At 49.0% G+C, this 26,500-nt stretch overlaps 1 protein-coding gene across 1 annotated transcript in view; it reads left to right on the top strand.

The window, feature by feature from the left end:
* LOC125284729 (protein TALPID3-like) overlaps nucleotides 1–26,500 on the top strand; it is a 54,904-nt gene that overhangs the window by 11,565 nt on the left and 16,839 nt on the right. The window contains exons 6-14 of the mRNA XM_048228847.1: nucleotides 1,469–1,662; nucleotides 2,042–2,204; nucleotides 2,597–2,789; nucleotides 4,906–5,174; nucleotides 5,644–5,720; nucleotides 6,101–6,223; nucleotides 6,769–6,928; nucleotides 10,179–10,336; nucleotides 12,155–12,248. Coding sequence (XP_048084804.1) covers nucleotides 1,469–1,662; nucleotides 2,042–2,204; nucleotides 2,597–2,789; nucleotides 4,906–5,174; nucleotides 5,644–5,720; nucleotides 6,101–6,223; nucleotides 6,769–6,928; nucleotides 10,179–10,336; nucleotides 12,155–12,248 — 1,431 coding nt within the window. The remainder of the gene's footprint in view (nucleotides 1–1,468; nucleotides 1,663–2,041; nucleotides 2,205–2,596; nucleotides 2,790–4,905; nucleotides 5,175–5,643; nucleotides 5,721–6,100; nucleotides 6,224–6,768; nucleotides 6,929–10,178; nucleotides 10,337–12,154; nucleotides 12,249–26,500) is intronic.

Here is a 26,500-nt window from a genome sequence, read left to right as displayed (position 1 = left end):
TATTTTTGCAGCCGCTTTGGGCTTCTGTCAGTTGAGACACAGGAAAGATTTATGACTTCAGCAGAAGTTCAGCCGTAATGGCTGATCCCCAACACACACGGCACGCACAAACGCATGTCCCCTTCTGACTCTACAAGATTATTAAATTGAGTTTGGCTCTTAATGAGGTGGGGGGGGGTCCACGAGAGATAGGGGAGAGAAAGAGAGAAAGAGAAAGAGAGAGAGAGAGAGAGAGAGGGGCCAGGCCCATAGCTGCTCCCTCTTCTCTCTGAACTATTGACTCATAGTTAATTCTGCCCATGCCAGCACTGCTCTGTCAGACGTGTCAGCGGGACTGGGGGTTGCAGTTTCCTCATTAAGCCCTGATCGCGCTGCGCCGTGATGGATCTGAGGGCTCCGGAGCCATAATGGAGGCTGTGCACAGTCACTGGCCCATTAATCCACACTCTCTCTCTTTTTTTTTCTTCTTTTCCCTCTCTCTTTTTTCTCTCCTGCGCCGCGTAATAGAAAGATCAATGGCGTATCACATTTGCCGAGGAGGCTACAAGTCTGAGATCAAGCCAGCGGGTCACTGTCAGCACTTTTCTCTTCTTTTTCACTTTTCAATCTCTCTCTCTCTCTCTCTCTCTCTCTCTATCTCTCTCTCTCTCTCTCTCTCTCTCTTCTACTCCCCTCTACTCTAGACTTTGATCCCTTGCCTCTATCTCTTCCGCTTTTAAACAACTAGCATCTCGTTACTTCTGCTAAATCTAGATGCCCTCAGAAGCCTCCAAAACTCTCTTGTTTGTTTTTTGCCACAGTGAAAGAATGGCGTGCTGAGCTGTGTAGCACAAACCCCTGTGTTTTGTGTAGTGACATAGTATAAGTATAAGTATAAGTATAAGTATATATACTTTTTTGATCCCGTGAGGGAAATTTGGTCTCTGCATTTATCCCAATCCGTGAATTAGTGAAACACACTCAGCACACAGTGAACACACAGTGAGGTGAAGCACACACTAATCGGCGCGTGAGCTGCCTGCAACAACAGCGGCGCTCAGGGAGCAGTGAGGGGTTGGGTGCCTTGCTCAAGGGCACTTCAGCCGTGCCTACTGGTTGGGGTTCGAACCAGCAACCCTCCGGTTACAAGTCCGAAGCGCTAACCAGTAGGCCACGGCTGCCCCAATAAATGGCATATGACACAACACAATTCTGTCGCTCGCCTCTCTCTCGCTAGTAATGATGAGACTTTATGACGAGTTTTAAATGAGTGAGTGAGAACGTCACGGTCTCCTCTATAGCAGAGGAGTTCATCCATTGCAGATTAATGATGAGCTTTGAGTGTGCGCGAAAGTAATAGTCTCATTCCATGCAGTTGAAAGTTAGTTTTGGATTTCGAATAAGTGTGTGAGTGAACCATACTCCTCCATTGCAGAGAGTTCATCCTGAGCTTTGCGTGCTGATGTTATTGTGTCCATCTCTCTGACAGGGGCGGTGGCCAGTGCACTGGGCCTTCAGCTCTTTCTGGACGACGGCAGGCCAGTGGCCCCGGCTGTGCTCAGGCACTATGTGGAGGAGACGCTGGCTGAGGTCGTCTCCAGCATGCTAGGAGAGAGGGAGGCGCACGCACACACCGCAGAGCCCGCAGCTCCCAGTGCTCGGCAACAACCAGCGGCACCAGAGGTACACACACACACACACACACACGCACACACACACACTTTAGCAAAATAGCATTTGTTTCCCTAGCAGATGGCTCCATCCAAAATGATGACCTACATATCAAAAGATGCTGCAGGTGTTATCAGTCCTTCTGTTTATGAGCTGCTATGATTAGCCATAGTTTTTCTTGGAGAAATTTCTAGACCATATTGTTGCGTTTTTATGTAAACATATGTCTGTACTGTATAAAATGTATAAGTCCTTTTCATAGAATCATAGATGAACGAAGCAAATCAGTTAACCTGTATGTTCAGAGATGATTAGTAATATATTTAGTCGTACATAGTTGTGGTTATTGACCGCAGCACACATATTCATCATGTAGTTCTGTCTCTTTCAGGAGGCTGTGGTGCCCACCCCTGTGCCCACTCCAGAGCCCAGCGTGAGACGGAGCCCCCTATCCCGCAGTCACACCCAGTCCCCTCTGGACACACCCCAGGCCTCGGAGCAGAGCTCCCCGGAGCAGACACCCCGAGAGGCTGAACCCCAGCTCACCGCTGCAGGTCAGATAGGCACACTGGCATATATATACACACACACACACACACCATCACCTCAGTGTACAAGAATTGTGTACATATAGCATAATTGATGTCTTACACCATAGCATAACACGGGAAGCCACATGACTTGTTAGCCTACAAGGCCTGAGTTTTCATACCATTTACATGTACAACTCTGGCTGCCAAGTGGAAGAGCTGTAGATGATTATGTGGGATTCCTGTCTCATTAGAGAGCCTGTGTTATTGTTTTTGTTCATCCATGCTGCTTTGTATGCTAACAGCATTACAATCTCAAAAGATTGCAGTGTTAGACAGATATGTTTCAACAGTAATTGACTCTGTCTCTAAAAATCATGTACTCCATATTTTTGTTGTTTGTGTCAATGCTTCAGAAGCAGAACAGCCTCCAGTTGCCACACCCACCATAACCCCTGTCCAGTCGCCGCCGCGAGTGACCACGCCGTCTCCACCCCCACCCGCCCCTGAGCTGGCCAGCCTGCGCAACAACCCCTGGGGAGATGCCGAGCTCCCACTCAAAGAGGAGCAGCCTCACAGCGAGAAGGAGCCAGCGCAGCCGACCCCAGTGTGAGTGACAGGCCTCAGACACACACACACAACACACACACACACACACACCTCACCTTTGTTTGGAGAGTCTGCCCAAAAATGTATAACAGAGACAGTTCAGTCCAACTGTGTTGTCTTGTAGTTCACTTACGTTTATGCCCATTAAATTTGGATGCTTTTATCCAAAGTGACTCAAAGTACAGATGTACACACTGTCATTAGTAGCCGACGTGTGCTCCCTTGGAGTCAGGATGATCATGGTGCTGTTTGCGCCTTCCTCAACCAGACGAGCCACAGTCTCTTGCATTAAATGACCACCTCTTCCATGATCTGTGATTGGTAATCAAGCAAGGAATGAATGCCAACAGATGGCAGAGACATTGCAGAGCAGTGAAATTGTTATTTGGAACCACAGCTCCACCTGCTGTTGCTCCAGTGAACTGCTTATAGTTTTGAACCACGTTTCTTCTGAGGTTCAAATATTTATCTTTTCTGTGAAAGCGTGGTGTGCATTCAAATGAGCATTTTGAGCAAACAACCTATTATTGATCGACACTGTCTCAGTTGACCAGACGCTGGGCTTCTCGCTCTGGTGCACAGATCAAAGCTGCATCAGCTGAGAACATGTTTTGACATAAGTAATATCTGAAGGGGACACGCTGGGGAGTAATCGATAGACAGTCTTGCATAAGGCCTGCCTTGCCAAATAGATAGGAAGAAACATGAGTGAGCTAGTGCTATGGGTCTCACCTTTTAAAATGTAGAGCATTAAATTGCATCTAACATGTCTGATCTCACATGTCTGATCTCACCATACATCTCTTTTTCACTTGCTCCTTTCATCTGAAATGGCATATACAGTCAGTAACAGGGCTGTCCAGATATAAGGCCATTGAATGAGAGACTGTCATAGGAAGCGATTTCTAGTAACTCATCATGCATGTGTGGGCAGTGTTTGGAAGGGGAGATGGTGGTGAGGATATGCGTCAGTGATGGTGATCAAAAGCACTTCAGACTTCAGTCACGCTTCAGTCACTCTCTGATTCATGGTTGATAGTTGAAATGACGCACACCATCGGAGTGGAATTCAAGTTAACATCTATGACCCGTACGTGTAGCAACAGAGGAAACACAGAGGAAAACACAGGGAAAAACACCGCAATGGCTTTGAAAAGACGTTCAAGAGCAACACACCCAGAGTCCTTTTTTAGGACTCAGACCCAGACCCAGGGCCTGCTACTGGTCCAGCGATCCTGCTCCGTGATCACCGAGGGGCTAGAGCCCAAGTCATACCCATCCGATTGGTTTTAAAAAGACGTTCAAGAGCAATGCACTCAGATTCTCCAAACACAGAAACACAGACACAGGCACAGTCAGTCAGGTCTTAGTGTATGGAGCCATCCTGGCAGTGGCTGAGCACTGGTCCTGTACAGGCCCTGGATCAGGCTCTGATATTGTAGTTTAATCATTTGGTCCAGATTAAACTGGTTAGCGCTTCGGACTTGTAACCGGAGGGTTGCCAGTTCGAACCCCGACCAGTAGGCACGGCTGAAGTGCCCTTGAGCAAGGCACCTAATCCCCCACTGCTCCCTGAGCGCCGCTGTTGTTATGGGCAGCTCACTCGCCCGGGATTAGTGTGTGCTTCACCTCACTGTGTTCGCTGTGTGTTTCACTAATTCACGGATTGGGATAAATGCAGACACCAAATTTCCCTCACGGGATCAAAAGAGTATATATACTTATACTTATCCTTACTTATACTTCCGCTCAATTTTCCCTTCAGTACGTTATTATATTCACAGGTTTTCTCTTGCAAAAATCTGCAGGTCCAATCAGCGAACAGAGGCAGTGGCTGAGAACGATGACGTTGAGGTCGTGCGCTAGTTTGAGCCAGACATACGTCACGACCAAACGTTAGCGATTGGTTATGGCCGATCCAGAGTGGCTCTGGGCAGATCCAGTAGTTTTAAACTTCAACAGAGTACTCGCTTCAAGGAAGTGAACGCTTGGCAATGGAAAGTGGCCAGACTCTCTATACATTATGAAATGTACGAGAGTCTGGTAGGACCAGGCTACTTCTTTCCTCCTTCTGTCTCTCTCACACCATGTCCCTTTCATCTCCTCTCTCTTGCAGTATCATGTCCGTGGCCAGAGAAGAGGAGGCCATCCTCCCATCTCCTCCTCCTTCTCCTGCCAAACCCCAGACTCCAGTGCCTCCACCTGCTGCTGCCACTGTAGTGAGGGAGCCCTCTCCTCCTCCTCCTGCTCCTGCTAGTCCTCTCTCTCCCTCCTCCACGGAGGAGAGCAGCTCTGGCGGCTCGCTAACGGAGACGGAGGCCGTTGCCAGACACATCTCCGAAGGGGAGCTGCTGCTCAGTTACAGCCACATCGCAGCAGCCAGAGGTATTTGCATTTATAGTATGTACCGGTATACATTATGTTGAAGCACAAACTGGTATACAGACACATACCAGTACAGTATGCCAGATGTGCTAGCATAGTTCACCTTAACCCATATATCTAGTCACAGTATATTCATTGTCTGTATAACTAGCATAACTACTGCTTCATAGCTGTGGTTGAAAGTGCTCAGGATGTGTATAATACAGCCACTCATAGATGCAAAAACTGAACATGCAACTAAAGTTGCACTTACCATACACAATTAATTCCCCTTTTTGTCAGTGTTCAACTTACAGGGTACATATTTTGAAGTCAGGTGCCTTACAACTTCTTCTTTAAAAGTTCAAAGAAATCCAGTTTGACTCAATTTGTCGAGGTGAACATGCCTCTGCTGTGAAGACAGTAGCATGTAAGAGGTCATTGGAGTAGATCAGTTACACTGTTCTCACTGGACTTTCATTATTCACAGCTCTGGAAGAGGAGGGTCTGATTTTACCCAACCTGAATGCCAGTCTCTCCAGCTCTCTCCTGGGTGTTCAGGACATGGTGAGCATCCCTGTCATGTCGAATCATGACAATCTAATTTGATGTTGATATAGAATTGTTAACTGTGGTATGATGTTGTACTGTAATGTGTACTATAATTTTATCTTCAGTTGTCAATAGTTTTGTCAGGTCTTTACCATTGTGGATTTGGTATGCCCTAAAAGTCCGGACATACCCAAGCAATGTATTTCTTAAGATCTTTGGGTCAAGATCTGTACTCTATAACCATGACGGATTATTTCTTAAATTATAACATAGCTTCATATCACTATGTTATGGGCTATTTGTTGATTGTTTGTCACAGATCTACTGACAGAAGTGTGACTGATGCTATTGTGACTTAAATGGATGGTTTTCTCTGTATGTCTGTTGTGTCTCAGGACTATGACCCGCCTAGTGAAGGTCAGGTGGTCCTGAGACCACACCCACGGTCTCAGCACGACCCAATCCTGGCTCTGCTGGCTCGTATGGACCGGGGCCCGGTCACACAGCAGCCTGCTGAGGTAATGGCTCACTCCCACTCTAGAACCTGACCATGTCTATGACCTGGCTGTGAGCTTAGGTCACATGTCTAAACACATATCTAGGCGGGTAGATGTTGTGCTGGTGGTATTTATGTGGTGTTTAATAGGTATTTAATGGTGTTTAACATTTGTATGCCCGTTGTGTTTTACCATGGCATTTGTTAACATCCCACGTAAAGAAAAAGGCTTCTGTTGTGGTGATTTGCTGTGTATAGAAGTATCTTTGTTTCAACATGGTCTCAATATCTTATAAACTGTAGACAAGACCACCAGGGGGCACTAGCACTCTAGCTAGGAATTGTCTCTTCTTATAACTGTAACCTTGGATATACAAAGCTTTGTAGAGCTTTGTAACCAAGATACTGTAGGGTTGGAGGTTCATGCCAATCATTGTGTTCTATGCTGCTCTGCCCAGGCCTAATTGTGTGTGTGTGTGTGTGTGTGTGTGTGTGTGTGTGTGTGTGTGTGTGTGTGTGTGTGTGTGTGTGTGTGTGTTTGTGTGTGCATCTTTTTGTGTGTATCAGAGGTCCTGGGAGGAGGGCAGCAGTGCAGGTGAGGTCAGTGAAGGACAGAGACCCCTACTGCCAGCAGAGGGAGAGAGCATTATGAGTGGCCACTCACTCCTGGAGCCCTCACACACGCACAGAGTAACACTCACGTCACCTGGACAGCTCACAGAAGCAGGTATACAACCCCCCTCTCAAGCTCATGTGTACTACACACACACACATACACACACACACACACACACACACACACACACATATATATGCAGGTGTTCTGTTAAATACTCTCATGTCACCATATACATCTTATATGTGTATACATGATATATCCTGTTAGGAATTCAGTTGATAGAGTCTGGATATACTCAAGAGTCTAGTCATGGACACCCAGCACCCTCCTGAAACTTGCCAAGTCCACATGAAGTCCACGCAGTGCTGTCCAGTTGTGATCTACTTGGTTCGGTCAGCCATTACTGAAAGTTCTGTTCAATCAGTTATCTGATCCATCATCACCATGCTGTCATTATCTCCAGAGACACTAGCACGTCAGTCGTGAACAGCGAGTCAGACTGGCTTATTGTGGTGTGTGTGTGTGTGTGTGTGTGTGTGTGTGTGTGTGTTTTTTTTTAGTCAATGTGCTTGGCGTCAGCAGTAAATCAAGCTGATGTTGTGTACTAAGCTGGTGACGGATGGTGAATTTCGATCTCATGGCAGTGAGATCAGTGAAGCGTGTCCAACTCACACAGAGGGGGAATGTGAGGCGTTTGGTCTGTTTTTCATCAGTGTATAATGCCAAAATGCACAAATATGTGAAGGTACAGAATCACAAGACCATCTTCTTCTGTAGGGTAGAAATCTAATGTTTGACACGCATACTCTCACACACCACACACACTTACACATCAATTCACTTAGATGTAGTATATAGAAACCACACATACACACAAACCGAATAGATTCAGATTGCAACACACCACCATACCCCCTCTCCACCACCCACACCCCTGTGCCCTCAATCCTTTCTCTCCCCACGACACCCACCCACCTGACGTTCAGCGGCAGCTCCAACCCTCCCAGCATGAGGGATGAGGGCGTGCTAAAGCAGGGCTAGAGCCTCTCTCTCTCAGGTGGTCTCCACCCTCCTCCAAACCCCACAGCCCGCACAGAGAATGAGAGAAACCTGGGGGTGGATGAAAATGATGAGGGCAGGGGGCCGAGGCGTCCTGGGCAGGAAGGGGTGACAGAGGCAGGCGTCCTGGGCGTGGGAGATGTTTGTGTTGTGGGCTGGTGGTGAGAGCAGAGACAGCCGAGCTAGGAGCGTGCTCAGAAGGGACGTTGGGCCCATTTTTGCTCTGGATTCTCCATCAGTGGGAGGAGGAGGAGGTGGAGGAGGAAGAGCAGAGATGGGTGGGGAAGAGAACAGGATGAGGGTGGAGGCAGGAAGTATGTATTCAATGGCAGGTCTCTTTTTTTTGTTGGTGATTCTTTTTTATTTGTGTGTCTAGTGTTGGTTTATTTGTGTCTTTAGAATTACAGTGCACAGTGGGGGTCTCCATACATCTGTGGTTTCCGCCATGTCAGATTTGTTGCATTTGCCTTGATCTTTCTCTCTCTGTCTCTCTCACACTCACTCTATGTCTTATGCAGTCGTCTGTTTGAAGTGTGTTGATGTTTATAATATACGATGACAGTGTTACTGTCATGACATCAAAGCCCAGGCATATCTCTCCGTGTGTGGCCGAACAATCTGATTAATGTCCCTCAAAAGTCATTAAGCCGTTAAGAAAACACACGGCCTGCCGCAAGCTCGCTTTCAGTGCCTTAGAAGAAAGAACTGTGAAGTTTCCTCTCCATCAGATCAATATTTAGTCTCATATTGGGTTTCCTCTTTGTCACAGTGTGTGGCTTGTTTTCCTGGCCTGAACTTAGAAGCTGTGAGAAGGCACTCGTGCTTGGTCTTTTGCTCTCTCTCAGGCACACGCAGAGACACACACACTCAGACACACACACACGCACACACACATCTCCATTTCCTTCACACAAGCAAGCATTGTATTGCATAAATATTCTTTCAGTACCTCTTGTTTGTGTACACACACGCAAGCGCACACAAACTAGTTCATATTGTCCATATTTCTATATTTTCATAATATTACCCAAAACTACATGACAATCTAACCATAGGTTGAAGGATAAACCATCATTTAAAAAGTTACCCCTTACACACACACACACACTTACACACTCACCCCCGCTCTCTCAAAGAGAGCACAGAGGCTGCTATGAGGCTGGATGAGGGCTTTTCATGTTGTGCTGCTGTTGCTGGCCCCGGCCTGAGGATGGAGATGGGGGGGGGGGGGGTTGGGCAGTGGGACTCCTGAGTTATGAGAGGACCCTGTCAGGAGTGGGAGAGGGGGAGTCTCCTGGATCCACAGCTCACTTCCTGTCCCGGCCTAAACCAATATTTACCGTCCACACAAGCAACTTCGGCTCACAGCAACACACAAAAAAAAAAATTACGGAGAAATAAAACACAGCCTCAGTGTAGCTCCGAGAGACCAGGCTGCGAGAGCAGAGAGGACACACACACACATATACTCACCAACACACACACACACACCACACAGAGATACAGCCGCAGCACAAGAAGCAAAGACGAGCCGTGTTACTGACTGAGTGCGATCATAGAAGCGATTTTGTTTTCCTCTTCATTGTGGTAACATTTTAACATGAAGAGACCATAGACTCAATAACAATGTGAAGATTTGGGGATGGGGGGGGGGGGGGGGGGGGTTATGCATGTCTGTGTTGTGGCATGTGCCCAAACTTCACTGGGGTTCCCACAGCCAAACCGCAGGGAAACAACCGCTCCGTTCCACGTATAGATCATTCAGAAGCTCCTCTGTGGTGTCAGTCATGCATAGTCAGGCTTTGAAAGATGATCATCAGTGTTTTGGTTTTGTGTGTGTGTGTGTCTGTGTGTATGTTTGTGTGTCTGTTTTTACGAGTGCTCTCTGCTGGCTTGAGCCCTCCATACATTTCAGCAGAAGACTCCATGTGTTTTCCCGTATGAGCCACTTTAGTGGGCTCTGTGGTCTGCACACAAACACACACCCTCCCCATCCATCCATCCTCCGTGTGTGCTGCAGAGAGAAAAGCGCTTTGCACTCGCGCTCGCCGTTTACTTTATGTTTGCTGTTATTTATCGTCAGTCAGCTGTTGAGCAAACAAATGACGGCATGTCTTCAGGGAGTCGTAAGTGTGTGCCAGGCTGGTTTTCCACTCCACTGTATGCTTCGCCTTTGTGTGTTTGTCTGTGTGTGTGTTCGTCTGTGTGTGTGTGTGTGTGTGTGTGTGTGTGTGTGTGTGTGTTTGCGTCTGGTTTTTTCTACGCCTGTGTGTACTCACACCTCCGTGCTCTCCAGCAGGTGAAGCCGGGTTGCTGTCCACCGACGGTGGGTTTGGGGCCAGCCCTACTGGGCCGCACACACAGACCTCCAGGCCCGGCGCGCCCCCTCCACCCAGCAGAACTAGCACTGCCAGGGCGCCATCACCACCAGCGGGCCTCCCACCCAGCTTAGAGGAGGCAAGTGTCATCATGATGAACTCTCTCACACACACGTACACACACACACACACACACACACACACACACACACACACACACAAGCACACAAGCACATATATGCAAACATGCACAGACATATACACATAACCATGTACAGACAGACACATGAGACATGCACACACGCCCATGCTCCGTGTAAATGTATACACATATGTTCGGTTTTGTATATACATTCACACATGCACACACACACCAAAGCCACAAGTGCACAAACACTTCAAACTCACACATACTGTACATTCACACTCACATTCACATGCACGCACTAGCAGACCACACACACAGACATACAAATACAGACACACACACACATATACACTCCGTGCAAATGCATACACAGTCACACTCACATATACATTCATGCATGCACACACACACACATACACATACACATACACATATACATACAAATATACATACAATCATGCTCACATATACATTCATGCATGCACACACACACATGTACACATACACATACACATACAGTCGCACTCATGTATACATTCATGCATGCATGCACACACACACACATACACATGCAATCCCACTCATACACTAATGCATGCGCAGACAATTCATGCAGGCTTTCACTCACAAACACCACACATACTCCTACACACATCCCCAAACTAAATGCCTTTCTCTTGGCAGACATATACCTGCTCTTTCTTGGCAGGCACAGGCAGACAATGGGGCCAGACGCTGCTCATATGTTATCTTTTGCCGCAATCATGTTCGGTGCAGACTGTGCCTCTTTTGCTGAATCACGCAGCCTTCCAAGCAGATTTTACTCTGGATTTGTACTTGGCTTGTCCATGCCCGAGTTGAAAAGAACACAAAAGCGGTAGCCGCGCGCTGTCGCCACGCTCAAATCCAATAGAGCTCCATCTCAGTAAGCCCTGTTCTTAACGTAGAGAGACCTGCGCTGCGAAATGTTTTCCTTGCATTTGAACCTTTTATTTATACGGAGCTTTTTTTAAGTGGATTAATTTTAGGTCACTGATTTAATCGAGTACTGATGAACAAAAAATATTTAGCTTAGGTATGAAAAAAATTCAACAAAGTGCTTTTTTTCTGTTGACTATGCTAACAAAGTCAGTGCCATTTAAAAAGGAGTTGGAAAGAAATGAAGCGTGGCCTACTTGCCGGTGTTCTGCAGTAATGTTCCCCTCTGTGGGGATATGCATGCTGCACCGCATAAGTGTTTGACATGACAAATGGCAGGGCAGGGCTCGCTTTGGTAAGGACGTGCTAATGCTGGCGACAGGAGCTGGCTCCTTACGAGACTTTCCGTCTTGGTTTTTTTTTTTTTTTTTTTTTTTTTTTTTTTTTCGGGTTGTGTAAGGAAGACAGAGACAGAGTGGGCCAATCTGCTATACCCACACACACAGCCAAAGCTACTCTGGGATAGTCTCCCCGTGCCTGTAAACTGGACATATGTGGGGGTTTTACCCAGGAAATGGGGGAGAAATTGAAACTGTGTGTGTGTTTTCTCTGCCGGCTCCCCCCCTCTGTTCCCGGCTAATCCTCTCTCCTCAATGCAATATCTTCCCACCCTTCCTTTCCTCCTCTTTTGTCCTCTTCCCTTTCAACTCCCTGAGTTTTACTCCTTCTCTCCATCCTCTTTCGCCTTATCTTTCCTTTCCTTTCTCTGTCCCTCTGCCCCCTCCCCACTCATCCTCTCTCTCTCTGTCTCTGTCTCTCTCTCTGTCTCTCTCTCTCTCTCTCTCTCTCTCTCTCTCCCCTCTCTTCCTCTCCTCTCTTTCCTCTCTGTAGGCTCCAGATCCTTTTGTGGAGCCGTCCCACAGACCCGCTCCTATCCTGGTGAGGCAGTATGAGCAGCAGGCCCCGCGGGACTCCCACAGGCCAGGTACCGTCTCTAAACCAACACACACTCACACTCACACACACACACACACACACACACACACACACTCCTCTTGCCCACCTCATTACCTCTAAAGCACACACACACACACACTCACACTCACACTCACACACACACACACACACACTCCTCTTGCCCACCTCATTACCTCTAAAGCACACACACACACACACACACACACACACACACACACACACACACACACACACACACACACACACACACACACACACACACACGTGTGTGCGGCAGCGTAACTCTGTAAGTGTGTCACACTCTGAGGGAAAGCTCCAAGCAACGGTCACATTCTGACATGAAAAACCTAGATAATAATAGCTATGATGTCAAGTCCTATGTCTGGACAGGAATGGACCAAACCCCTGGTTTTTGTCTGTCAGTGCTCAGAGTTTAAGGAGTTCTAATGTGGTTCCAGCTCGAGCCTTATCTTGCCACACCTTCTTACAGCAGCCTCTTTGTTGGTGCTGTTGCTGTCTAGTCCACATAAAAAAAAAATAAAAAAAAAAAAATTGTTCTTCTCCTGTTGGCCACTAGATGGCAGCGTGCCTGTGCTCCTCCAGGCCTCCAGCCTCCTCCATCCCAGCCATGGTGACTGGAGTTGAGGTGCTGTCAGGCCCCCAGCCTCCCCAGGGGGAGACCGTCCGCCCTCGTGTCATTCATCTGGCCGCGTGTCCTCCTCACCAGGCTCGCGGGAGCTCTAAAAGTGCCAGAGTCAGCTACCGGCTCGCACGTCCAGGTGTGTCAGCGCCGCAGGAGGAGCGCACGTAGAAGGCGAGAGGGGGTTGGAGGAGGTGGGGGGGGGGGGGTAGGATAGAAGAAGGAAGGAAGCAGCTGGATCAGACAGCCGGGGGTTTGAGATTGTAGAACTCCACATATGTATGGAGAAAATGGTTTGGAGTGGAAGGTGTGGCTGTTAGTGTGTGTGTGTGTTGTAAAGGGGTAACAGTGCAGCGAATGACTCCTGTTTATTGAGAGAATAGGAAATCAGGGTTTTGCTTGAAGAGGAAAGGAAGAAATGGGGACAAAGAGAAGGAAACACACGGCCTAGTGTTTAAATGATCTCAGTGCACCCCACAGCGCAGAGGAGGTTAAACAGGACCGTATACAGGCAGCACCTGGGTCATGGAACCTACAGCGGTATACTGCGGAAGAAACACGTGATTCCTGTGAAAGGGGATCTGTCTTTGTGTTGGCATGTAGGCCTGTGTGAGAGGCTTTTACAGCACGGCATACAAGCCAGAGCAACTGGACGCAGTGCAGCACACGACGCGCCTCACCGCACACGCGCACCACTGCCCAGTCCTCGGTCCCCCTGTTCCTCTTGTCTTTCAAACAAGTGGGTTGGAACTTTGTGCCAAGTAGGTCAACAACGCACTAGGTCTCTGTGCTATTTTAAAAACTCCAGCAATGTAACTTCTAGTGTGATGGGACTGAGAACTGGAACAGTTCTGAATGTTGTCTAAGGGTTCTCCAAGGAACCTTGAAAGACTGGAATGAGATGGTTGTTTGGCTAATCTACTTTAAAACATTTTTCTTGTTAAAGAATTATTTTTTGACAACTATATAAACATAAATGGAAACGTGAAATGAATCATTATGTTTTGGTCATAGGTGTAAACAGTTGTTAAGATTAATTTCATATGAACATAGCTTCAGGCATCAGAGTTATTCCGTTTAGATCTGTGCCAGCAGTGCACGTTGTTGTGTTTAGTTTATTCTTTTGCACCAGTGGCTGTGTATATTTGTTATGCTTATGATTCTATTTTAACTTATATAATCATTCATGTAATGACATGACAAGGACCTAGTTATCAAAGCTGCATTGACTGACTTTAGCACTGGGGTCAGAATTACATAAAAAGTGGCCAGGGCTGGTGCAACTGAAATTAAATGAAACGGGGACAGAAAGTTGTTTCTGGGCATCTGAGGTGATGCATATTTATGCTTTTTTCCCCACTGTGGCAGAGGAGCAAACCGTTGGCATTTACGTTGGCAGCATACAGGTCTGCCAGTGCCACACGAAGTGACTTAACGAAGAAGGCCTGTTAATGCCCTCGGCTGTGCACACGCGTGTGTGTGTGCGTGTGTGTGTGCGTGTGTGTGTGTGTGTGTGTGTGTGTGTGTGTGTGTGTTAGCGTGTGTGCAGATGTGAGCATTAGATAAACTGTGCTATCTCGACCCCCACCAGAACTCAGTTTTCTGACTGTCAGACTTTTTTTTCTGTGTCACCGCATGGCTTTAAGGTCTCCACCGGTCTGCTCCTGCTCTGCGGGGAGCTGAGACGAGAGCCAGGCACACACCTGCATCTTAATGACGCCGCCGCAGCCACTTGTATTATTCATTCATCCGCACATTCCCCCCGACGCTCTCGGCCTCCGTCCCCTGTCCTCTGATGCCCCGGCGTCCTGTCCCCACTAACCCCTGTCTCCTCTCGCTCTCCCTGCTGCCCTCTTTTCCCCCATCTGGCCTATTAAGCTACAGCTCAGCTGTCCTGTGCCATCCTCTCTCGTTTCTTCTCATGTCTTAGCTTCTGCTGCCCTCTCCTCCTCTTCCTCTTATCTCTCTCTTTCTTTTTTCTCTCCTCGTCATCCCCCTCTCTCTCTCTCTCTCTCTCTCATGCCTTTCTCTCAGGCTCTGCTCTGGCTCTATCCTTTCCTTTTCTCTGCCCTTCTGCTGAAACTCCCTTGGCTCTCTTACTCTCCTCTCATGAGGCAGTGCCTATTGGTTAAGTGACCACTGCAGTGTTCAATGGTCTGTGACCATCCAATATGGAAAACGCATTCTCTTCCTGTTTCTCTATATTGCTGCATGTAATGCAGTCATATCTCTCCGTGTATATGCATATTGTTCTGCACACAAACAGACACAGCTATAGAAGATATATGGCCATGATCTCCTTTGACATTCCCCAACCGTGACAAGGTTGTGCTATTGATTGTGTACTGTTTTGCCCTGGTCACTGGACCGCCTTCTCCCTAACCTGTGCGTCACCGCGGCGCCGCCACTTGTGGCTCCTCCTCCAGCTGTCCCCCGCAGCAGGACAAACGCCTCATCAGCCCAAGGACAGCAGCACGCCCCTACACACTCGACCTTTCTGTTGCTCCCAGCAGAGGATCTCTCACCTCGTAGATAGGAGCTGTGACTATCGTTGGTCCACAAAATCATCCTTTGGTATCTTTCAAACAAGGCCCTATTTTTAGATGTGTTCTAGATCTAAAAATTCCAGAAGGGACAAGAATTGCTGCATTATTGAATTAGCACACTAATACTGGCAATGGCTAAAGCGGCTAGACAATGCAAGCTTATTGTGTATGTCGTCACATCAAAGCAAAGCGCTTTTTTGGCCACTAGGCCAAACTAGGCTCAGCATGTTCTTATAGGCTAGGTGTCAGCCAACATGAGCAGGATCCCTTGAAAAAAAGTTGGCACACTGCACCATACAAATTGTTCTATTCATATATTATCTTGAGCACCTGATAACTAAACGGAAAAAAATGAAAATGTGCAAGGCTGTGTGTGCCTATTTTATTGCCCTGACACACTAATGTGCATATGTGATTGTCACACAATGAATAATATACCCATAGATAGGACCTTAGGGTGTCATGGATAATAATGTAAATCTCTTGGCCTATAGATTGATGAGGAGATTGTTCTGGTGTAATAATGGGTGCTTTGTGGCAGATCGGCTGGCTCTTGTGCTGATCAGTGGCCTGCAGTCAGGTTCCCACCGGGTCTGTGCATCTGCCAGCCTGATGCCTATCTCAGCCTTTAGCAGCCCGGCAGAGCCCCCTGAGCAGAATGGATGCTCTGTTCACACACATACACACACACACACACACACACACACACTGCCCTGCTATGCACTCACTCTCACATACACACACACACACACACTCACACACACACACACTTACATACGTAAATACACACACACACACACACACACACACACACACACACACACACACACACACACCCACACACAGTGGTACCTCACAACAGGCCCCGTGGCCTTGACATCCAGCAGAGAGTGAAATGTGAAAGTGCCCACTATAACTAGGGCTAACATGCCCTTGGATGGTTAAAAGAGTGCCTGTGGATTGCATTCCTTCTCTGCAACACTGATTTTTAATTTCATAAAATATTATCGCGCACTATTTGTTTAATTTATAGATGTTTTTATCACCAGGTCATAGCCCTTAGAAGGATATCCTATCCAGACATTCCTCTCTTAGGTGTATCTTAATACTTTGTCAGTGTAATCCAGTTTAGGCAATATTCCATTTCTCAAAAATATTTGACACATTAACAGCGATGCCTTTAAAGATATGTCCTTTTTATTTATAGGAGCCAATATTGCACGTTAGGAGATAAGAGTGTGAGTGAGTGTGTGTGTGTGTGTGTGTGTGTTTGGCACAGTCTGTATTCAGCTCTGTCCTGCTAGCTGAACACTGGCTCGCTGTTTGGGAGATGTTGATCTTCGTTCGGAGGAGCGAGGTGGGGGTGATATTTCTGGGAAGAAAAGGTGTGTGTCTGCGCTGGCACTCTCACATACACTTGCTCCCACCTCCACACAAACACAGAACACACACACAGACACACACACACACACTCACGCTCTTCCCTGGCCTCCTGGGGTAAAGTGTTTCCAGGCAGCTCTGAGGTTTCGCTTGTGTTTTGTTTGGGATCAGAGTGTGTTTCGTGCCACTGGGCTTCTACCGGAGCTCAGGCCTAAATCCCCACAGTTCTCCTCAGCTCCCAGCTTTGCTCCTGGACAGCTCGTCCTCCACCTCTCCCTCTCTCTCTCTCTCTCTCTCTCTCTCCCTCTCTCTACCTCTGTTCCTCAGTCTACCTCTTGATCTCTCTACCTTACTTGATCTCTCTCTCTCTCTCTCTCTCTCCCTCTCTCTACCTCTGTTCCTCAGTCTACCTCTTGATCTCTCTACCTTACTTGATCTCTCTCTCTCTTTCTCTCTACCTCTCTCTCTTTCTCCCCCCCTCTCTCTCTCTCCCCCTCTCTTTCGCTCTGTAACTTTGGAGTCGGTTTAAGAGGCGCCCAGAACCGCTATTATCCCATAGAATACAAACCTTGTAGGCAGGATATGTCAAAGTCCTTGCGAGTCGGGCCAGATGGTGTTTAATATATTTTCTCTCCTCATCCGTCTCTCAACTGTGAGAGACCTTGTTGTTTTGTCTTGCTTGATGTGGTCAACCTCTACCATTCCTCCATGCTTGTTGGAAAACTGGCTGGAGAAAGGTGCGCTTGCCATTATAAACTATTATGTTTGCTCAAGTCTTATTTTCACTTTTGCTCCTACTGCCTCTCTTGCTCACCCACACACACATGGACTGTACACATAGGCATACATACACACCACATGTCTGTCTCTCTCTCTCTCCCTCTTTCTCTCTCTCCCTCTGTCTCTCAGTTTGAGGTCGCCTGGTCAGGACCTCTCCTTTCTCCTCTTCCAACTGTGCAGGAAACCAAACAAACGCTACACACACACACACAATCACATACAGACACAGTTTATACTTCTTTCTCCTGGTATATGTATGTGAGAGGAGAAGAGGCGGCTCCTTGGCTGTATGTTGGGAACAGAGACGGAGCGAGGTTAAGTCAGAAGCAGGAGCCCAGGGAGGGGAGGGGAGGGGAGGTGCGGGCGAGTACGCTTGATTATTTGCTCAGGCCAAAACTGGATGTCTGGACTCTGGTCTCTATTGTGCTGAGAGATGGACAAGTTAAGTGCACTGCGTTAAACAACTCGGGCCCCGCGCGGGCCGATAGCCAAGATTTAATGCCGTCGCTGCAGTATAAACAAACACAGGAGATGCCGGAGGGGTGAGATGCGTTTAAGCCTACATGCTACTCTGTTTCCAACCTCCTTCATGGCCACTTTCTCATTCTCTCTCTCTTTCCCTTTCACTCTCTCTCTCTCTCTCTCTCTCTGTCTCTTTCTTGCTCTCTCTCTCTCTCTCTCTCTCTCTCTCTCTCTGTCTGTCTCTTTCTTGCTCTCTCTCTCTCTGGCTCTTGGACAAAGTTACTCTGCACAGAGTTGCTGAAAGCAGGATGTCAGACAAACTCAGGACGAAACGATAAAGGTTGGAGGGTAAATGTAGAATCTGGCGGAGAAGCTATGAGAAACGATGAGCTCATTTCTGTCTGCTGGCGTTGCACTGCTGATTTTTTTTCTTTGCCCCTGCATGGATGTTCTAGAATGATCTGTCGTAAACGGTCAGCGCTTTCCTGGCGAGGGGCCGAGACACGTGGTCTGGTGCCCCTTCCAGCCCAGCCACCCCCTCGATCCTCCGAAAACTGGCGCGCAGACCAGATGACGGAAGTAACGTGGTGGCTTTCCAGAGAGGGATTCGCCCGTGTTTTCTCTGCATTCAGGAGCAGGAAGTAAAGGGACAATAATCCGATCCGGCGAAAAAGGAAAACAAACAAAAGCGCGGTCCTCTTTGTCCACGCTGCTCCACGACCGGAGTGGACCAGAGCACCTACCCCCTACCCATCCCCCATTCCATGTAAAGCCCTCCACACACACTCTCCCTCTCTCTCTCACACACACACACACACACTACTGCCCTGACACACACACACACACACACACACACACACACACACACAACCCTAAAGCCCTCTCTGCTCCACTCCTCTGTGGCGCTCACTCTGCCCTCTGTAATAACACACTGAGTAAACACTGCCGAGAGAGGCGGAGAGGGGGACTGTTTAAGCCCCCCCTGCTCTGGCTCCGAGGCTACCCCCATCTTCCTACTCCTGCTCAGTGGAGACGCGATGGAGAGAGAGAGAGAAGAGGAAAGAGAGACGCAGAGGAACACATCCAAAGTGTTCAGAAAGCTCTGGCTGTCTTTGTGAAACCGGAGGTACCAGGTACACAGGGCTTCCATTTTTAAATCAGTGTATGTCTCCTCCCGTGTCGGCCTTACCCAGAAACCAGCAGAACATGGAGTCACAGTCACATCACAGTCCGTGGAGTCCATTTCAGTGCTGTTAGCTAGAGACCATCTTTCTCTTCTCTACATTCTAAACCTGAAGCGCCATCAGGTCAAAGCAGCTATCATTTGGTCTGTTTACTCCCATTTTGTACCTCCAAATTTATACACACACAGACACAGACCCACACACTCAGAATAATATCAGTGTTTCAGCGAAGCTTTAAGGTTTGGAGGTGTGTGTGTTGGGGGTTGGGGGGTCGTCTTGTCAGTAGCTGGGTGTGGAGACATATACATCCTGCCCCCAAGGCACAGGGTTGAGGTGCGTTTCCATGTTTGGCTTACAGATTTGGAGGTTAGGGCGAAGGGTTTGGGAAAATCCGACTCAGGAGCAGAGGTCCAGGCCCGGCCGTAACTGGAGACGGGGTTTCCCGCGGGCCCTGAGAGAGGCCAGCCTGCCAGTCCGCACCGCGTCGCCCCGTTTATTTGGACAGCAGATGGAGTGGTGAAAGTGGGCATCCGCTCCCCCAAACACAAAGAGAACGAGAGAAAGAGAGAGTGATGGGTAAACGTAGGGTGTGCAAAGACTGCCGTTGACAAGGCTGTGTTTGGAGAGAGTTGCTAGGGATTAAAGAATGGATAGAAGTGTTCTCTTTCACATCACTCGACAGGTGTGTGTGTGTGTGTGTGTGTGTGTGTGTGTCAGTGAATCCTTAAACACATATGCATGGCTGCGTTTGTTTGTCTTTGGAGGCAAAGGAAATAAACAAAAGATAAAACACATTTTTGTTTGTTTTGTTTCAAATTGGCTATGAATTATGCACAAGCACTCTCTTCACTGTTGTTTCATCACTGCGCACGTACAGTGTGTACACATGACCTCGTTCTCGGTAACTTTACTTTTTTTCCCCCCCACTTATATCTTTGCTTTTTGTGATGGGTCGCTGTACCGGGAAAGGTTCCCACATTTTGCCGTTCACCCGAGGCCCTACGTGCACGCAAACGCACAAAGGACGCGGCTGTTTGCAAAGCGGCCGAAGTCAACAACTTTCACAAGACATTAATTGGGAAGTCATGTCACTAATGCTAAGTATGCGTCTGCGAAGGAAAGCGGGACACCACAGGGCCTAAAGCAGTCCACGTGAGGCCAGAGCGGGAACGAGAGGGAGGGGGGGGGAAAAAAAGGGAAAGAAAGAGAGGGGGGAGGGTGGTGGGGAGAGAGAGAGAGAGAGAGACAGAGCGAGGCTGACTTCAGGGTCAGAGATGGACGTCACGCTTGTCACTGCGACCCCAGGGCACGTGACGCACAGGTTGGCGGTAAACTCCGACCAGCAGAAGAGCGGGAGGAGAAGCGCGGAGCGCAGAACGTTTGTCATTCCGCCTCAGTTACGCCCTGGACACATCCACTGCCCTGCCTGGACACATCCACTGCCCTGCCTGGACACATCCACTGCCCTGCCTGGACACATCCACTGCCCTGCCTGGACACATCCACTGCCCGCCCTGCCTGGACACATCCACTGCCCTGCCTGGACACATCCACTGCCCTGCCTGGACACATCCACTGCCCTGCCTGGACACATCCACATGGCCGCCCTGCCTGGACACATCCACTGCCCGCCCTGCCTGGACACATCCACTGCCGCCCTGCCTGGACACATCCACATGGCCGCCCTGCCTGGACACATCCACTGGCCGCCCTGCCTGGACACATCTACATGGCCAGCCCTGCCTGGACACATCCACATGGGTCAGCCCTGGACACATCCACAAACACATCCACTGGCCGCCCTGCCTGGACACATCCACATGGCCGCCCTGCTCCCAAATGCCTGTTGTGACAGGGTGGCATACCCTCCAGTTGGTGTGTGGGTCTGTGGGTGTTTGTGTGGGTTTGTGTTAATATGTACACGTATGTGTACTTAATGCCCTTGTGGTTTTTATATTGTACCAGGTGGTTGTGTGTGTGCGTGTGAGTTTGAGTGTGAATGTGGGTTTGTGTGTGTATGTTTGTTCATGTGCAAATATACATTTGAAAAGTTGTTTACATGTTAAAGGTATGTGTGTGTGTCTGTGACATTATGTGTCTTTGTCTGTATTCGCATATGTCCATGCACACACTTGTTTATATAACACATCTCTCTGTGTGTAGCAGCACAGTGACTCACTCACCCGCAGTGATTGACTGAGACATCAGTGGAGCTCAATCCTCTTGTTTGTCTTCACGGTTCATCAGCTTTTCCCAGCCCCGCGCACCCTCCAATCGGCTCCAGCGCCCAGACCCACCAGTCTCCTCCGCCCCAGCACCCGCAGTCTCGCGCCGGCCCAGGCACAGCGCGTCATGCCCCTGACCTTGGAAGTCAAGATTTCACAGTCACAGTGGAAAATCTGAGCTCTACTCAGTGTTTCTTTTGTACAGTCTGTGTGTGTGTGTGTGTGCGTCTGTGCGCGTCTGTGCGTGCGTGTGTGTGCGTGCGTGTGTGTGTGTGTGTGTGTGTGTGTGTGTGTGTGTGTGTGTGTGTGTGTGCGCGTGCGCGTGCGCGTGTGTGCGCGTCTGCGTGCGTGTGTGCGTCTGTGCGTGCGTGTGTGTGTGTGTGTGTGTGCGCGCGCGCGAATGTGTGTGTGTGCGCGAATGCGCGCAATGTGTTCACATCACGGCTCTTGTGGTTTCACCCACCAATAGTGCGGTGACAGGAGCTCTAGAGCAACTGCACTCCGTCAGACTTGGCGTTTCACTCGATGGCGTAACAATAGCTTTTTTAGCGAAACGACGCAGAAGCGTGAGCCTTGCCTGAGCCCATGAAAATCAATCAAAAACGCTTTTAGGTCACGTCTTTGATAAAAGCTGCCAACCAAGAACACATCAGAGAATCTCACATTCTGTATAGACTCAAGTGGTTACATCTGTTGTGGTGGGGGGGGGGATTTTTTTTGTTCCTAGAGATAGGTTTGATGTTTTGGCCATAAGTACTGGTGAAGAGAGAGCGCCAGGAGCTTAAGAGTGTGTGAGTCACACAAACAGCATCTGGGCCCTCACCTCCCCTCTTCTCTCTGACTAAACTGTGGAAAAAGTCGTAAAAAATCCGTTGTTGAGACATCTCCAGGACATTCAGCTGACGCTGAGGGTCCGATGCCGAGCATTGTTGAGAAACGGCGGACTGCCCAGTTCCGAGGGGACCCCTTTTCTTTGTATTTATAGAGCATTTACCTCATATGTTTGTAGGCTTTAGGTTCAGGCAGGATGGGGCTGAAGGGAGAGACTAATGTAAGATCATCCATCTGCGCTCTTCGTGTGTGTGTGTGTGTGTGTGAGGGAACAGCTGCAGCCAGAAAAACAGTGAGCGAACACGCAGGCCCTAGAACAGGCTCGACATTCCAAATGGCCTGTCCAGGCCATGCGTATCGTTTTATTGTGTCTGCTAAGGATTGGGCCGAGCGTTTGAAGTTCTGCTGAGCGAAGGGGGTCTCGGTTGGTGGTGGTGGTGGGGGGTCTGGGGTGGAGGGGGTTGGGAGAGTGGAGGAGTTCCACAGATAGATCTCTCCCCTCATCCCCACGCCAACTGGCTCCGCTAAGGAGCACCCCGCTAATTGCTTAAGCAGAGACAGAAGCCGAGGCAAAATCATGGCGAGGACGAATCACGACTTCAGATGTGCTGTTAATTGATGACTCCTGCGGTGCCTGGAATATAGCTTATCGTCACGCAACTTTGCCAAGTAAAGAGACAGAGCAAGAGAGAGAGAGAAAAAAAAGGGGTGGAAGAAAGAAGGCTGGAGAGAGATGGGGGGGGTGAACAAGCAAGCTTGCTGTTTTTCACACGACAGGAGAAGCCATTAACCAACATTGACATGCAAAAGGAGTTAGGGTTGTGAGGTGCATGGGAAAGAGTCTGTCACAGGGGAGCAAAGTGTGTTGCGGAGTTTGATGCTGTAGTGTGTTGTGGCTACAGAGCCACGCCTGACCCTGGATCTGCCAACCTTCACTCCTCACATGCGTCAGCGGCTCCACCTCAGGCCTCAGATCTGTCTGTGGACGTGGAAAAGAGTTCGGCATCACTGGCCTGGCAGGCTTATCTGTGGAAAGCCCATTTGCGTATGGGTCTGTCGGTTGCTCAACTTTTGCAGTTGATCGACGGCCAACTTTGGCTGCTGGAGAGCGCTAATTAGCTTGGTCAAGTAGCCGATTTAGGCTCAAGGACGAGGCAAACCTTCCATGAAAGACACAAATGTACACACACACACACACACATACACACACATACAGAGGACTTTTTTGTGGATTAGAAATGTTTACTCCCCATTTACTCGAAATTAAACTTCAATAGATCTCTGGAAAAAGGAAATAAAGGTGAAGTTCATTTAGCTTTCTAAGAACACTTCAGTTCACCACTCCTCCATGTGACCAATGATCAACATGTGACTAAATAGTTCCTGAAGTGCAGGTTTAATGTAACTGCTGTTTACAGTATGTGAACTTGAGTTGAAATTGGTGTGTGTGTGTTGTGTTGTGCTTGGTGTGGAATCTCCCCTCCGTATGTTCTCATGAGAGCTGGAGAGATTGTGTTTCCCCTGCACAGATGGGTAGAAGGAGGCCACGTTGAAACTTAACTCTGAGCTGAGTGTGTGTGTGTGTGTGTGTGTTTGCGTGCGGCGTGTGTGGTGATGGTCCTCACCTCTTCACCCTACACCAGTCACCCCAACCATGAGATTCTTAAAGCTCTCCTGGGACGGGGTGGAGTGGGGGCGGGGAGGATTGAACGGTGCGTCTCTTTGGCGTTTGGAGTTTTTCTGAGGAGGGAGGGAGGGAGGGTGGTGTGTAAGGGAGCCACACTGGGTATGATGAGGCCTCTGTCTTTGATCAGGATCGCCTGAAGCCCTCCACAGAGAGCCTCTGGGTGCTAAGCATAGACTTGTTGTGTTGTGTGTGTGTGTGTGTGGTGCTAAGCCACGCGGCAGAAGGGCTGAAGTGGTGTGTGGGGGGGTCGGGGGTGTCTCTGCTTTCACAGGTGGAAGAGCACGGAGGTTTTAATGGAAGGTCTCCCGTTTCAGTTCACCCGGGGTTTCGCAGGGTCACGCGCAGCGCCTGTTTGAAGTCCCCGCTGCTGCGCTTCTTCTGTCTCTCTCCTTCTTGCTCCTTGCTCTGTCTCTCTCTGTTTCCCTCTCTCTGTCCCTCTCCCTCTCTCTCTTAAGAAATGACAGTCAAAGCCAGTCTCTTTCTCCCTCTTTGACTGTCATTTCTTCTTCTTTGTCTCCCCACTTTTGTCTGTTTCACATCACTCTTCCCTCTCTCCTCCTCCCTCATCTTCTCTCTCTCTCTCTCTCTCTCTCTCCCCCTCTCTCTCCCTTTCTCTGTTTGTCTCTCTCTCTCTCTCTCTCATCTGAATGAGAAGCCCAGATGTGCGTCAGGAGAAAGGACAGCACGCCACGGTCTCACCGATCCGCCTCACTGCTCTGCAGTCGTTAAGGAAGTCTCTGATAACGGTGCGCTCTCTCGTGCGTGGGCTTTAGCAGGTCTACCTGGACTAGTTCTGCTTCTCCTCTGTTTGTCTTTGCTCCTCAGGCATATGCCAGTCCTGCACAGATGTTTCCACATTACGCCATTACTGAGGCTGTGTGTGTGTGTGTGTGTGTGTGTGTGTGTGTGTGTGTGTGTGTGTGTGTGTGTGTATGTGTGTGAGAGAGAGAGAGAGAGAGAGAGAGAGAGAGAGAGAGAGAGAGTGTGTGTGTGTGTGTGTGAGAGAGTGTGTGTGTGTGTGTGTGTGTGGTGCACTGATTTTGAGCAGGAGGGAGGGCTTGCCTGCCTCAGGTCTTTTGTTTAAAGAAGGCCACGTGTGTTTTTGCCTTTGTCCTGAATGGGTACTGGTTTTCTTTTTCTCCATGTCCCCCTCCCCTTCTCTCTCTCCCTCCCTCCCTCCCTCTCTCCAGCTCCCCTTTTCTCTCTGTGCGTTGCTTGTTCTCTCTCTCCCTCCCTCTCTCTTCCTCTCTCTGTCTCTCTCTCTTTCTCTCCCCTCATCTGGTTTCCATCAGAAACTGCTCTCCCTGCCAGCCAATCCCCAGCTCTGCTCTATCCCTCTGGCTGGCTGCAGCCTCCCCGACTCCCTCCCACCCTCTCCACACACACACACACACACACACACACACACACACCCTCCGCCCCGCTCTCCTCTTCGCTGCTCTGGGTCGGTCCTGGGAGCCCACAGCCCAGCCTAGCCAAGCCCAGCATCTTGAATCTATCAGCGCTCTCCTCTCCACCACCAGCGCCGCCGCCAGAGAGGAGAACCCGTCCGTGCTGCAGTGCACTGCACTAGGGCCACCACCACCACCAACACTGCCTGCCATCACCACCACTACCATCCGAAAACACGGGCCAGAGGAGCGCTCTCCCACGTGCTGTTTACTGGGCTCGCTCCTCATTCAATTACTCATTTACTCACTTCTTCTCTCTCTCCTTCTTTCTCCCTCCTTCTTTCTCTTTTTCTCTCTCTCTCTCAGTAAATGTGCCTTTTGTTTTGGGTCCTCTCCCTTCCCTGCTCTTTTTCCATTATGCATTTCTCTGCCCCAGCCTGCCCCCCCCCCCCCCCTCTCTCTCACACGTCGCCTTCAATCGAAGTCTTAACCTATTCATCGAACCGCACACAGTGGTGCCCCGCCACCCCCCCTCCGCCGCCGCCTCTGATAAAAAAGGGTCACTATGGAGATGGCCTACAGTTGAATTTGATAACGTGCCGTTAAATGGCCCCAAAGGACATGACACTGCAATATTCTCTGGCACTCAGTTCATGAAGCGAAGCCCTTACAAGGGGCCAGAGCCATAATGTAATCGCTGGAAGCCTCGGAACAGAAATGGAATTGAACTATTTCAATGGATTCATCAGCCATCGGCCTATTGAGTGAGAATTTTAATGGGTTTAGCAGCGGTGGCGTCCCCTTTTTGTCTTAACCCAAGGGTCATTTTCTCCAGGAATTACAATGAATCACCGCTCGGTCTGTGAAATGAATCGGCCGCTAAGACAGGCTGTTGATTTAGTAAATCTTTTTAATCAAATGTGCAAATGAGCACTCGTCCGTAGTAGGTCTGCAGACTGTAGTTTGTGTGTGTGTGTGTGTCTGTGTCTGTGTGTGTGTGTGTGTGTGTGTGTGTGTGTGTGTGTGTGTGTGTGTGTGTGTGTGCGCGCGCATGTTTCTGTGTATGTGTGTGTGTTTCTTGGAGAGAGTACCTGTGTGTATGCATGTCTGTGTGAGAGAGAATGTGTATGTGC

The sequence above is a fragment of the Alosa alosa genome, chromosome 19 (genome assembly GCF_017589495.1).
Source record: "Alosa alosa isolate M-15738 ecotype Scorff River chromosome 19, AALO_Geno_1.1, whole genome shotgun sequence".
Taxonomy (NCBI): domain Eukaryota; kingdom Metazoa; phylum Chordata; class Actinopteri; order Clupeiformes; family Clupeidae; genus Alosa; species Alosa alosa.
The sequence above is the reverse complement of the archived record's forward strand: the minus strand, read 5'-3'. Positions and strand labels throughout refer to the sequence as shown.